General features: G+C 42.2%; 1 protein-coding gene and 1 pseudogene across 2 annotated transcripts in view; one reads left to right on the forward strand and one right to left on the reverse strand.

The window, feature by feature from the left end:
• Positions 1-15,000, reverse strand: part of LOC147260366 (uncharacterized) — a 187,672-nt gene that overhangs the window by 153,905 nt on the left and 18,767 nt on the right. For both annotated transcript variants that reach the window (XM_086206927.1, XM_086206926.1), the window contains exon 2: positions 11,983-12,012. In XM_086206927.1, coding sequence (XP_086063053.1) covers positions 11,983-12,012 — 30 coding nt within the window. The remainder of the gene's footprint in view (positions 1-11,982; positions 12,013-15,000) is intronic.
• On the forward strand, positions 13,007-14,211 carry LOC147260367 (uncharacterized; annotated as a pseudogene).

Raw genomic sequence — 15,000 nt, forward strand, 5'->3', positions numbered from 1 at the left:
AAACCCAGACAGTTTGGGGCGTGTTCCCGCCGGCGTACCGGTGATGATTAGCACGCTAGCACCATGAGCGGCACGGGCTGAGAATATGAGTAGCCGCCTTAGTAGTCGCTGGTCGCGGCTCTTTTTAGATGTGGACGGAAAAAAATTACGAGTTATGGGAGGCAAAATTCTTGGGCCACGTTCGTTTAGAAGGATTTATAGGACACAATTTTAACAGAGACCACAGCTGAAGAGGCAGAAGAGCTGCTAGACGATGCGGGAAAGAATGCAGAGGCCAATGCGGAACTCATTCAGTTTCTGGATGATAAGTTTTGTCGCTGGTGATGCGGGAGGCTGCCGATGACAGGCTGGGAGCCCTACAGATTTTAAGAGACTGTTGTAAAGGCTAAGGAAAGTCAAGCCTCTACACACAACTGACTTCACTTCAGAAGTCTGACAGTGAAAGTGTGACTGAGTGCGTGATCCGGGCACAGACCGCCATCACAGCGCTAAGAAATGCTGATGAGACATAAGAGTGACGGCTTATTGGTGGTGATGGTGCTGAAAGGTTTGCTGGAGTCCTTCAAGCCATTCACGATCCATGTCACACAACGTGATGAGAGGATATCTTTTGCTGAGTTTAAAATGAAGCTCCGCAGCTACGAGGACACGGAAAAGATGCGCGCAGCAGGAAGACGACAACGTCATGCAGGTGCGGCAGCAGAGAGAGGCAGGCAGATCCCCCCCCCCCGCTGGTGCAGGTGACCGGGGTGCGGAGAGGCAGTGTGGCCAACTTAGTCGCTATATTTAGCGAGTTTTCAGACCCCTCCAGCGACTTGTTGCGGTGTCATTGGAGACTTTTGGAGACTCTGACGTTAAAGCACGTATCACCTACTCTTCTCAAGGAGCAGCGTGTGCTACCGTGCGAAAAATGCATTTTTATTGGATATGACAAACAGTCCTGCATACATTGTCTATTTTCCTGTCAGTAAGACAGTGCAGAAGCACAGATTGGTGAAGTTTGTGGCTAAATCAGGTACAGAACAACAGACAGACAAAATTTACACCTGAGGATGATGACCTCATACAGCAAAGATCAAGAAGTCCACATCAACAGGTTACACTAGAACTAAAACCTGAAGTGAGCCACCACCAACCACACAGTTGAGGTCAAGTGTGAGCCTGAATCTAGCCGTTACCCTTCTAGAGAGAGGCCAGACAGATACAGATTTTTGTGTGTCTAAATATGTGTGAGGAAGAGACTGATCTAATCCAGAGTAACATTGATTATTGTTACCGAGTGATATGTAACCTACCTGTGTCATTTACAGAAGCTGTTACCTCAGACAAATCAGTAGAGTGGGTCAAAGCAATGGATGAGGAAATGCATTCGCTTAGAGAGAACAACACATTTACCCTGACTGACTTGCCTGAGGGTAAGAAAGCAGTGGGGGGTAGATGGGTGTATGCTATTAAAACTAATGTTGATGGATCTGAGAAACACAAGGCCCGATATGGTGCTAAGGGGTACAGTCAAAAGGTGGGTGTGGATTATGCCTCACATTTCCTCACTCAGATCAAACCTGCTAACTACAGATGTGGGAACTGTCAACAATGTAATTCCACATACAAAACGCACTCATTCAACCATCCTCATTCTGGGAGGAAATTCCCCCTCAAGAGCATCATCTCCTGTAAAACAAAAAATGTCATTTACATGCTTCAGTGTCCCTGCGGCCTCTCCTACATTGGCAAAACCACAAGACCTTTAAAAACCAGAATCACGGAACACAGGTGCGCTATCCGCAACCAGGAGCCTTCCAGTCCAGTCGCTGTCCACTTCACAGAAGCCCGTCACAGGGTCACCTCATTAAAATACATTGGGATTGAATCCATCAAACCCCCTCGCAGAGGTGGGAATGTGGACGCGTTACTCCTCAGGAGGGAACTATACTGGATATACACATTGGGTACTCTAGCACCGAAAGGACTTAATGAGGACTTCAACATTCAGCCATTGCTATAAACTATATAACATACTGGTCATGGTCCTTTTTCTGCTGTGTTCGAGTGATGACCTTTTAATTTTTAGATTTTTTTGATTGTCTTGTGGCCATCGAAATATTTTTCACGTGGTTTATGAAGGTGGTGTTTCATGTACCTCTGACCTTCTTATGTATGTGCCTGCGTGATTCTGCCTGTATATTTCTACCTGTGTATTGCTTCAATACAATGTGTATGATGGTTATCTTTGGTCCTATCTAAGGATGTACCATTTTTAATGATCATATAATTTAAAACATCCTTAGATTTAACATGTTAAAATAGCCATCCTACTGATAAAAATATTAAGAGGCGCCTCTATTTTCAACTAGATTTATGACGGCCGGCTGGCCTGATGTGTTTTCCATCTGGTTCAATTTAGAGTTCTATGTATATATGAGATTGTAATTCTGTTGTGTTTTTGATATATTTATATATATTATTGTACATATGTATATATTTATTTGTCACGGTGTGAATATAGAAAAATGTTTCCCTGATCGTGTGACCGATCATGTGACCCCTCGGGGTAGATTTAAAGATGGCGTCCTTTATACATGATTTAGTCTGAAGAAGAACGGCAACGCTCGAAAAGTCGCTGTGTTGTGATGTGTTCAGATATCTGCACAAAAGGGAGCTGATGTGTGCGGACTCTTCTTTTTTCTTTTTGTGGATTATGGGGAGACATTTTGTCCCAGCGCTAACACGACTAGTGTCAGAGTTTTGACGCAGAAGGCAGCCCAGGAAAATGTAATCTTGCACCAAATGGATGCGAAAACTGCCTATTTAAATGCACCCATAGACTATGAGATCTACATGGAACAGCCAGAAGGGTACGAGGTGAGATCTCACACAGGCAGGAAGTTAATGTGCAAGCTAGGAAGGACGTTATATGGGCATAAACAATTGGGGAGAAATTGGAATAAATTGTTCCATGAGTATCCGACAAAAAACAAGTTTCTACAAAACCAAGCTGATCACTGTGTTTACACATGGGAGTGAGAACATGAGAAGGTGATCATGGTAATTTGGGTCGATGACTTAATAATTGCAGCAAGTGATGAAAACGCTTTTAAGGTTCTAAAGGGCAGGCTTACAGCAAGGTTTAAAATGAAAGACCTAGGCAAACTGAGATTTTCTTGGTATTGATTTTAAACAGAATAATAACTGTGTAACAATGTCACAGGCAAAGTATGTTGGGAAAATCCAGGAAAGGTTCAGTATGCAGGATTGTAAACCTAGATCAACAACTTGTGAACAAAAACTGAACTACAAAGGTGCTGCTGCATTGATGAGTGATGTTTCAAGGTACAGAGAAGCAGTGGGGAGTCTGATTTATTTGACTGTACAAGACCTGATTTGAGTTTTATTGCGAGTAAACTGTCACAGTACTTTAATGAACCCACTGATCAGCATTTTGGTACAGTTGAGCATGTGCTGAGGTACCTTAGAGGCACAAGTGACAAGAAGTTGTGTTATTGGAAGTGTGATAAGAACCTGGGTATACAAGCCTACAGTGATGCAAATTGGGCTGGTGACATAAATGATTGATGTAGTACCACAGGGTATTATGTAACTCTGACCCAGGGTGGCACTTTGGAAGACTCGTGGAAGACCGAAAAGCAGCCCACTGTAGCACTGTCAACTTGTGAGGCAGAGTATATGGCTCTGGCTGCAACCATCCAAGAGTGTCTGTACCTCATACAACTTTTAGATGGCATGGATAAATGTTTCTATGTACTACTATCTGTGGTGTATGAGGATAACCTAGGCACCGGGCCTCATCCGGGAGAGCCAGGAGCTCCCGACCTGTGGGCAAAGGGCAGGCTGGCCGCCCACCTGCTCAACTGCGGTCAGATCCAGCCCTCACCCCAGCTAAGCAGCTGCCACCCACTAATGCCATGCCTGTCTTGGCGTCGGGGGTCCCGGCGGACGCCATTCCTGTCTCAGCGTCGGGGGTCCCGGCTGGCATCACTCTTGTCCCGGCGACGAGGGTCCTGGCGGGCATCAATCCTGTCCAAGCGGCTGCTACTCCAGCCCCTATGCAGCCCCTGGGCCGCCCCCCTGACTCTGTGTCTCATTGCTCGGTCCCCTGGCCTGAAAAGTTATTTTTTTGGTTGGTCCCTTGCGTCATCTTGCCCTTTCCTGCCTCCTGGCCTCCCTCCACCCACCCTGGTGTTTGTTTTGTTGGGCTGTCTGGGAGCCAGCCCTTTTGGGGGGGGGGGGGGATCCCTGTCTCGATCCCTGTCTCGTGTTTCCTGTTGTGTTGTGTAGTCAGTGTCCTGTCTTCCTGTGCGCCTCCCTGTGATTACCTCATGTATCTCACCTGCCTCCAGTCACGAGCCTCGAGCCTCAAGTCCCCCGTCTCAAGCCTCGAGCCTCCCCCTCACGTCTGTACGCATCTTGTAAATAAACACTTTTTTGTGAACTCTCCTCATTCCTTGTCTGCAATTGGGTCTACCACCCCCCCCCCCCAGCTCAATCCTTAACAAATAGTCTGTTTCGTTTGTGCCGTAAAAATTTTCGTTTGTGCTGCTACGGTTTAGAAATATTACACACACTTTATTTTCTGGTGATGATGTCACCCATCCCCCCACTTTCTCCAAACAGACCAGGAGTGGTGCCGTTTGTTTGTGCCGTAAAAACTTCCATTTGTGCAGATACGGTTCTGGAGATATTACACTTTATTTTCTGGTGATGATGTCACTGTACCGGATCTGCTCTCTTGCTGTTGTTACCCTCATCATTTGTTTTGGATGTTGCTCAAACACGGTTGGTCCCGTGCTACCACGAGTGAATCGCTTTTATTTTTAATTTCATGTAGTTTTGTATTTTCCTACGCATTTGTCATTCTTCAAGCTCCAGGAATGCCACTGTTGCAGGACGAACTTCAGGTAAACATGTTACACTGTTGGATCTTTTTTCTACAGAAAAACTTTAATGGTACTGTTTTTCCACTACCTTGTGTGCGAATACAATTCTTTTAATTTGTTGTTTTTATATGTATTCTTAAATTTTCTCATCATTCGTTAAGCCCATGTTATTACTTATTCATGACAGCAGACGGGGCTGGCCCAAAACCAAAACATCTGGGAGAGACTATCGTCAGTTCATGCCAGTCACTTCAAGGGTTGTCATTAATACATCCATGAATGTGAAGTTGATGACAGCCTGAAGAAGAAACTTAGGTTTGTAACAATAACAAAACACATGTCTTTATGTGCAAAATGAAACATGGAATGTGGAAAAAAACGGAACATTGCAACGATCATGCAATTGCTTTGTGTAGACCACAGCATGTGGGCAGATCTTTGTGTTCTCTGATGCTGCTTTCACTTTACTTCCCAGGTCATCGTACGTCTCCCACACACATGTAGCCCTCCTGCAGTATGCCACATAATGTCCAAGAGCATCCAGGGTCAAGCCTCTTTGAAATGCAATGATTGCCCTCAAAGTAAAGGTCACCTCTTGGAGCACCAGACTGTAGGGAAGCTCAAGCAAGGCGAGCTCTGGAGAGCTGCTGCCAAAGTCAGTGTCAATCAACACAGCCTCTCCCATACTGTAGCTTTGGGTAACATTCCCTGAACACAGAGCCTTTCCTGTACCGTTGTCCTGTTTTTTTTTAATTCAGAGGGACACTGAGACGGATTTTGGATTGGCCTGAGGCAGGGAGAGTCAGGAAGGCTGAGTCCTTCTTTCACCGCTGTCTCCAAGTGAGCCATGCCACAGGTCTGCAGGACAGCAGTGTTGGTACACACAAGTTGAACTTCCCTTTTTACCTGTGTGCTTAGACTGCAGTACTGTGAGGACCATTGTTTTATCAAATGAACGCTTGGAAGATTCCTCATGGTTCTCTCAATCACAGTGGAGATGTTGCATTGTGCATCAATTTGGAGAGCACCAGAGGTCAGGTGGACAGATTTGAAGATTTCCCTCAGCAGTTCTGCCCTCTGTGAGCACACCTGTTGGCTCACACCCTGTGTAGTGATTCTTTTTTCAGCAGCTGGAGGAATTGGCTGTCACATTCATTTCTGCTAACAACCTTTTCAAAAGAAAAGCTGTCACAAAAAGAAAAACATAGGCTCTGAAGAACAGCATCAGATGCACAAGTGTTGAGCACAGACACTTTTGATTTACCAAGTTTAATCTTGACTTTTTTCCAGCCCACAGATGTACTGTATCTACATGCAGCCATTCAGGGCAAGGAGAGACATAAGAACTCAACTTCCTTTTTTTGGGTGGAACTGCTAAACCTCTCCAGTTTTCAACCACAGTCTCATCTGTTGGAAGACTGTTCGCAGCTGCATCAGACTCTTCACCGGGGTGAGCATCTTTTTTTCTCTTGTGTTCATCACTCTGGGTCTGGAAAGTAGTGGAGACGAGGTCACGTCCTATGACAGTTGCTGCATCAGCAACATCCTTCTCACTTTTTTGTTTTGCAGAACAAATCCACGTTTCCTTCAATGAAGGAAAGATGACGAGCCACAAACCAGTCAACTCGGATGGGCAGGTTTTCATGCTTGAAAAGTCCATGTTTTATGTTTTTGAACTCTGTCTCAACAGCAGCAGAAGTTCAGGTGATGCTGGTGCTTCAGACGCGAGAGACCATTATTTTACTGTCCAGAGTGGTAAGTAACTTCCAAGTCTTATAATGTGGGGAATATCCTCAGGGAGGAGGTGAATGTTATCTCTATCCCCGTCAGCCATGGCAAGTGACCTGCTTTCCTCACATATTTTCTGTTACCCACTGTTGGGCGTCTCTTGTCTCAATCTGATGAGTACCTGCATTCACTGGTTCTTGTCCCTCAACCTCTTCATCCGGAATGCTGACAAATTTTTTCTGCAATCTGAGCTTTCAGGAATTTCTCCCTTAGCCAATCAGGAGGCCGAACACAATGCGCATTCATACTGTACGCTGTAAAAAAAAAGCATGCAAAATTGCACTAAAAAAATCCACGAAACAGTGAGGCCGCGATAGGTGAACCGCGTTATAGCGAGGGACCACTGTATTGTCCAACTGACCAGATGGTAGCAGATCTTATGACCAAACCTTTTTTTTGTAAGGATGTGAGAACAAGTGGGGGTGTTGAATGATGCTCTCAATTATTGCTTATTTGTTTTATTTAATGGGGGGCAAATATTATTTTTGTGATTCAATTTTTGCTCTAATTTGTAATGTTCAAGTCACCTGTCAAGTGGGCGTGTCTTCATAAAAAGCCCTCCTACATGCAGCTGAATGTTGTTGCAGCGTGAGTGCCATGTGAGCAGCAGCAAAAGTCTCTCGTTCTCTTTCCTTTTTCCTCCAAGTCCGGTGCTTATGTCTCTGGTTCAAAATGGGTAGCCGCTGCAGCCAACCACTCGGCCAACAGTAGTGGAAAAGGATGTGATGATAAAAGTAGAGAAGACCAACTGTTGAGGTTTTTAATAGGAGGCTGTGGCTGGGCAGCATCGAGAGAGTGTTCTCGCTCACTGACACCTGCAGCCTGTCTGCATTCTACTCACCTCTTCCTGATCACCTCATGCTCCAGACTAAAGGCTCTCTGGACATCCACAAGTGGTGGGATTGGCCGAATCATGAGATCTTACTTTGTTAACTTGTTGTTATTGTTGGGTGCTGGACTGACCAACCTGGTCCCTACAATTCAACAATTTCATTTAGCAGACGCTTTTGTCCAAAGCGACGTACAACACAAGCACAACACAACACGTCCTCGTCTCTTCCTAGAGTCTCCCACTCACCTGCCGCCACACGGGGCCCCAATCCCCATCATGAGCCGTCACCTGCTTCCTGAATGGCCTGTCTGGCCAAAGTGGGTTGTTTTTGTTTTTTTGTTTTTTTTTTTTGGGGGGGGGGGGGTGTAACCCCAAACGGCACGTTATACATTATGTATTACACCCTTCCCTTGCAGCTGCAGCACATACAGATGACACCAATAATCCACAAGCGAACGCACGTGCTCCTCACTAACCCTCAACCCCCCGGAAAACAATATGTTGGCAGGGACGTGTCTCCATACAGTACCAACGATATACAGACGGCCTGTTACTGGGTCACTCAGCGTTCACTGCTGCCAGCGCAATTTTTTGAACTTTCACTTTCATTTGATTTTTTGTGTTTACATTTAAAAAGAAAAGTGGTCTTAACCCCCTCATGTTTTGTTTTATTCAATGAATTTGTTGTAATTTAATTTTAGTTGGTATTTTTGTTGTTTTGAATGAAAAGGGCATTTTGTTTCAAATATTAAACTGTTATCACATGTGGCCTGACAGACCTCAATAAATGGAGATTTGATTCATTGAGAAAATTCTTTGTGGTCCTTTAAGATTTGCATTTTAGAGCCCCTGATGTCGACTAACTCGATGTATAAAGCAAACCATATCTTTAATTTTGGTGAATTCTTTTATCCTGTATTTTGATGTTTTGTCATGACTGTGGTCAAAAACATGTCACTGTTTTATACAATATATAATCCCATGGCAAACAACGTGTTTAAGACTCGTTTTTCATGGGATGGAATAACAATGCAGTTTTTCCTGGCAGTTATTATAACTTATCTCAACTGACAAATTAGCAGAGCAATTCTCGTATTGAAAAAAAACAGCAGAAAGACAACTCATAAACAAATCCTTATTGGAAGAAATGCAGCAATTTTATTCTGGTCTCATTGCTGAAAGAACATTCCTTCACATGGGCCCATGCTCACAGGTGCTACCAATCTTGAGCCGATTGGCAGCTCCTGGGGATACCAGGAACTGAAAACAAGAGTCAATAGCTACAGAAAAATAAGCTGTGTGGAATTGGCACAGAAGAGTTGGCAAATTTTTCCTGGATGCATCCCACATACTCAGTTACTCAGTTATACCGTACTTTAATTGCCCCTCGGGGATAAATAAAGTCATCTGAATCTGAATCTGAATCAGTTCTGCTGCGTATCCCAAAAATGCATGTTCCTGACAATTGTGGCAGTATAAGATTTCTTCCCAAGAAGCACTGTTACAACAAAGAAATAATCGACCAAACACAAATTTCCTAACTTATTGAGCTAAGCCTATCTATACATACAAACTAATATTAAATGGTTTCATTTTACAGTGAATTCAGTGATTTATAGTCATTTTAATTTATAAAAAAGGGCCTCAGTCATTTATAGCCTGATCTTTATTAGTAGGAGAGCTCAAAGAACTATGCAGAATCTATTTGGGAAATGAAAATTTACCAAAAATCCCATCCTGAGTCTGAATAATGAACATAGACATATAGACAAGCCTTCTAAATTAAATTAGATTAACTTAATTGTATAAAATTAATGTCAGTGTTGCTAGTCATAGTAATTCAGGAGAACTGGAGAATAAATTAATTAAAGAGCACTTCCACAGTAGCTGTGAGTGTATGGTAGCATGATCATTAAGGCCAATCAAATCTCCTCTCTGCTACGAAAATCTGCTTGGCGATCAGGGGCCAGCAGCAGCCAATGATAAAGCATCTCCTGCATCTGGAGTCTGTCTCTGTCTCCTATAGATGCTGATGGATTTGCCTCCGTCTTCTCCTTTGTGTCAGGATGATACATTGTCATTTCAGGCTAGCAGGTGGCCCTTTGTCTATGATGGTCTATTGATTTTTTTTCCCCCTCCTACTTCAGCTAGAGTTCTTATTCTCCCACTTGTTGCTTTTGTTTTCCCCCTTATCATCGCCTGGGGAGAGGATGGAGGGACAACAGCAGCAGCCAGTAAAAATGTGAAAAAAGAACATAAGACCAAAAAATGCTTAAGATCGCAGAGTCAAATGGTGTACTGTCTGCTGAACAATTGAGATTTTGATCAAATCTCTTCTGTGATTAAACACACCTGTAACCTGTGTTCACTATTGATAGGAGTTGGGATGTGAGAGCAAGTCTCCATGTTCAAGCACCTCTCACCTGTGCAGTGCTGCATCAGCAAGTAGTTTGTCAGGAAAACGATACAGAATGCATGCATTTGTGAAATATTGCATTAAGAATCCTAAGCTTCCCAAGTGCAATTTTTTTTAGTACAGTCACAGCCAAAATGATAAACAAATCATAAAAAAAAACTTAAAAAACTTAAAATTGATTGATTCCAGAAAAATGCATAAGAAATTTTGGTACCAGTGATCCACTAATAAAGGTTGTGCTTTTAATTAAAAGATACAATTTTTGTTGCCATGCTTTGTGTCGATACACAGACATTTGAAAATTCTTCAGACAAAAATGGCTAGAACAGGAACCTAACACAGAAAAAACATGCCGCAAGATACAGATTCTCGGCCACGTAGGGTACAGCTGCTGCCAGATAGCCAGCACAGGGAAAACCGCCAAATGACATCACAGAGGTTTCAGCAGAAGTGGTCAAACCAAACTGTTGTCCAGTGATCCAGCCACACTGTACATGGCTGACCTTTAGATCATGGCTTAAGATTCTACATGACTGTGAAGAAAGCCCTTGATCAATGAGAGACAGGGGTTAGCCCGGCGTCATTGGTCCAAGCACACAAGAACTGAGCAGCCAGGATTGGAGCTCCACTGCGTGCTAATGGCAGGACTACAAAACATTAATTTGATGATGAGATGGTCTGTTCATTTTTTTTTTTGTTCAGTTTTGAACACATTCTCTGTTATTTGTTGAGTTTGACATATTGAAGCTGTCAAGAATTTAGTTTGGTTAGTTTTTCTTGTAAACAAGAAACAAAAAAATCATTTGTAATTCTTTGGGTCTGTGTAATGCAGCCACACCTTTTGAAAAACAAAAAAGATTTTTCCACAAATATTTGCAATTTCTGAGACTGGTGACTCAGATGAACTTATCCTCAGCAGCAGAGGTGACTCTTGGTCTTCCTTTCTTAGTGCGGTCTACAAGTGAGACAGTTTTGTTTTTTAGCACTTGATGGTTTTTGCGACTGCGCTTGGGAACACATTCAAAGTTTTTGCAATTTTCCAGACTGACTGACCATCAGTTCTAAAGGCAGGCATACTCAATTCCAAATGTCAAAGGATCACAAAGAATTTTTTCCATGAGTCAAAAGGTCCATTTATTGAGATTGGTCAGGCCACAGGTGATAATACTGTAATATTCAAAACAAAATAACCTTTTTTGTTCAAAACAACAACAAAAATACAAACTAAAATAAAATGTCACTCATTTTGACACTAATTAAAACAAATATTTCAATAAAATAAAACATGACCCCTTTCATGAATCCAAAACAAATATGTTGTAGCAAGTGTTTGGCATCAAAAGCAGCTATTGTCTTTTTTATAAGAAAAATTTGAAGAAAAAAAAATCTGTGAATATATCAGATATCGGAATTTTTTTATTCCCTCATTCAAATCGAAATCAGCATTGGCCCCAAAAAATCCACAATGGTCGGGCTCAAGTACCAACCTGACTTCTGTACAACACAGCTGACAGTCCCAACCCCTTTAAGAATGCAAGAAATTCCACAAATGAACCCTGACAAGGCAAACTTGTGAAATAAAAACCATTTCAGGTGACGACATCATGAAGCTCATTGAGAGAAGGACCAGGGTTTGCAGGGCTGTCAACAAGGCAAAGGGTGGCTACTTCAAGGAATCGAAAACATAAAACATATTTACAGTAATTTAACAATTTTTTCTTTGCTATATAACTCCATATATCTTCTATATATTCCATATATTTGATGTCTTTAGTATGTATCTACAATGAAGAAAGTATTAAAAATAAAAGAAAAAACATTGAATGAGAAGGTGCGTCCACAAGTACACACACACACCAACAAGTTCCACTTACTATTTCTGAAGAAACGTGAAACTTTTAAGTTCTCCTTTATCAAGTTAGTCAGCAGCCTCTCACGAATGTGAAACCTAAATCTAATGGTTGTCTGAAATACAGCTGTCACCCAAAAAGCTGCAAATCATTCTTAAGATGCTGATTACAACAACAGAGAAAATATGTGATAGGTCTTACCTGGAGGCCCGTGGAGTTTGGCTTTCTTTACTGGTGGAGAAAAGGAGTAAAGACAGATTAGAAGAGGTGTTTGAAAGGAAAAACCAAAACAAATGCATTGTCAACTAAATCTGTGTTTTTGTAGTTCTACAGAAAAATCAAACTGTCTTGAAGTCCAAAATGCATGCCAATCAAGTGCCAAGTGCTTACAACATAGGCAGCAGAATAAGGTTGATTGCCTTTTATGGTACATTCATTATCTAAATCCAGTTTGAATGCATATTTTATCCAGGGAAATCAATTTGTTTATTAAATCACAGTCCAAAAGTGTGCTAAAAGAAGCTGGCATCAAAAAAAGATTGTTAACAGGTTATTTGTCTTAAACTCCCACCAATTCGGTCGGCGGCTGCTCATGGGGGGCCCAACAGCCAACAGCCAGCCCTGTCAACAGCCAACCTGGCTCTGACAATAACTGGATTGCTTGTCACTGATAAGGAAAGGCAAACTTGACCCTTTACAGTTTGCTTACCAAACTGGACAGGGAGTAGAGGATGCTAAACTCTTCATCCTCAAAAAAGCGTACAAGCACTTGGAGAAACCTAAATCCCTGCAAGGATTTTATTTGTAGATTTTTTTTCCTTCTTCTTTTAATAGAATGCAGCCTCACTTTTTAATAGACCGGCTTGTATCTTGTTGTTAAATGTTTTTAAGTCAATGATGTGTGTCTTTTACCAGTCATTTATCGTGTTGTGTTTGTTTGACACTTATCTCCTGCACAATGGCCTGACAGTGAAAGATAGGAACAGCTTATGTAATTTTGTTAATGTCAGCTCTAAAATAACTGGAGTCCAGCAGAAAGACACGCATTTCCCTTGGGAGACACGTGTGAACCAGAAGGCAAAAGATAAAGTGAGGCGACCTGACCACATCCTGTCCAGTGGATTCACTGTAATGACCTCAGTTCGATGATTTAAACCACCCCATGTTAAAACGAACAGATATTCAAAGTTCTTCATTCCTTCTGCTATCAGGCTACTGAACGCCAATGACGTCTGTTTTAAATGAACATGTGTGTGTGTTTTATCATAACATGATTTGTTCAGCTTTCTCTTCTTGTGACAAAGCTTCTGTGAGAGCTCTTGTCTGATTCTTTTAATTATTGTATTTATTTACATATCTGCACTGAACTTGAATTGCACTTGGTCCTTGTGTGAACCTTTTACATGGAGAAACTGAATTGCCTTTTAACACAAATTAAATCATTTGAATATACACACACACACACACACACACACAGTGGGGCAAAAGTATTTTGTCATTAATGTCAGCCACCAATTGTGCAAGTTCTCCCACTTAAAAAGATGAGAGAGGCCTGTAATTTTCATCATAGGTACACTTCAACTATGAGAGACAGAATGGGGGTAAAGACTCCAGGAAGTCACATTGTAGGATTTTTAATGAATTAATTGGTAAATTCCTCAGTAAAATAAGTATTTGGTCACCTACAAACAAGCAAGATTTGTGGCTTTTACAGACCTGTAACTTCTTCTTAAAGAGGCTCCTCTGTCCTCCACTCGTTACCTGTATCAATGGCACCTGTTTGAACTCGTTATCATTATAAAAGACACCTGTCCACAACCTCAAACAGTCCCACTCCCAACTCCACTATGGCCAAGACCAAAGAGCTGCCAAAGGACACCAGAAACAGAATTGTAGACCTGCACCAAGCTGGGAAGACTGAATCTGCAGTAGGTAAGCAGCTTGGTGTGAAGAAATCAACTGTGGGAGCAATTATTAGAAAATGGAAGCCATACAAGACCACTGATAATCTCCCTCGATCTGGGGCTCCACGCAAGATCTCACCCCATGAGGTCAACATGATCACAAGAACAGTGAGCAAAAATCCCAGAACCACACAGGGGGACCTAGTGAATGACCTGCAGAGAGCTGGGACCAGAGTAACAAAGACTACCATCAGCAACACACCACGCTGCCAGGGACTCAAATCCAGCAGTGCCAGATGTGTCCAGGCCTGTCTGAAATTTGCTAGAGAGCATTTGGATGATCCAGAAGAGGATTGGGAGTGTCATATGGTCAGATGAAACCAAAATAGAACTTTTTGGTAAAAACTCAATTTGTTTGGAGGAGAACGATCCAAAGAACACCATACCTACTGTAAAGCAGGGGGTGGAAACATCATGCTTTGGGGCTGTTTTTCTGCAAAGGGACCAGGACGACTTATCCGTGTGAAGGAAAGAATGAATGGGGCCATGAATCATTAGATTGAGTGAAAACCACTTTCCATCAGCGAGGGCACTGAAGATGAAACGTGGCTGGGTCTATAAGCATGACAATGATCCCGAACACCGCCTGGGCAATGAAGGAGTGGCTTCATAAGAAGCATTTCAAGGTCCTGGAGTGGCCTAGCAAGTCTCCAGAACTCAACCCCACAGAAAATCTTTGGAGGGAGTTGAAAGTCTGTGCTGCCCAGCAACAGCCCCAAAACATCACTGCACTAGAGATCTGCATGAAGGAATGGGCCAAAATGCCAGCAACAGTGTGTGAAGACTTACATTTTACCTCTGTCATTGCCAACAAAGGGTATATAACAAAGTACTGAGATGAACTTTGTTACTGACCAAATACTTGTTTTCCACCATAATTTGCAAATTCTTTTAAAAATCAAGAGTGATTTACTGTTTTTTTTTCCTCTCATATTTGAGGTATACTTAATGATGAAATTACAGGCCTCATCTTTTTAAATGGGAAACTTGCACAATTGGTTGACTAAATACTTTTTTGCCCCACTGTATATAAATATATATATGGCGACATTCACTTGTGATAAAGTGATCCATTTTTCTTGCTCTTCCGAAAAGGTGCTGCTGTGGGGAACTATTCATGTTTACAGCAATTAGGTTGATGACTTCACAACATAACAAGAATGCATCAATCAGTGGTGTCCTTATATCATTTAAAAACACAACTTTATTCATCCATTAAATTACCCATTAATAAATTGGGGCCCACTGAGTTTGA

Source organism: Aulostomus chinensis, chromosome 6 (genome assembly GCF_037954235.1).
Source record: "Aulostomus chinensis isolate RoL2024-O1b breed Wild chromosome 6, RoL_Achi_v1.0, whole genome shotgun sequence".
Lineage (NCBI taxonomy): Eukaryota > Metazoa > Chordata > Actinopteri > Syngnathiformes > Aulostomidae > Aulostomus > Aulostomus chinensis.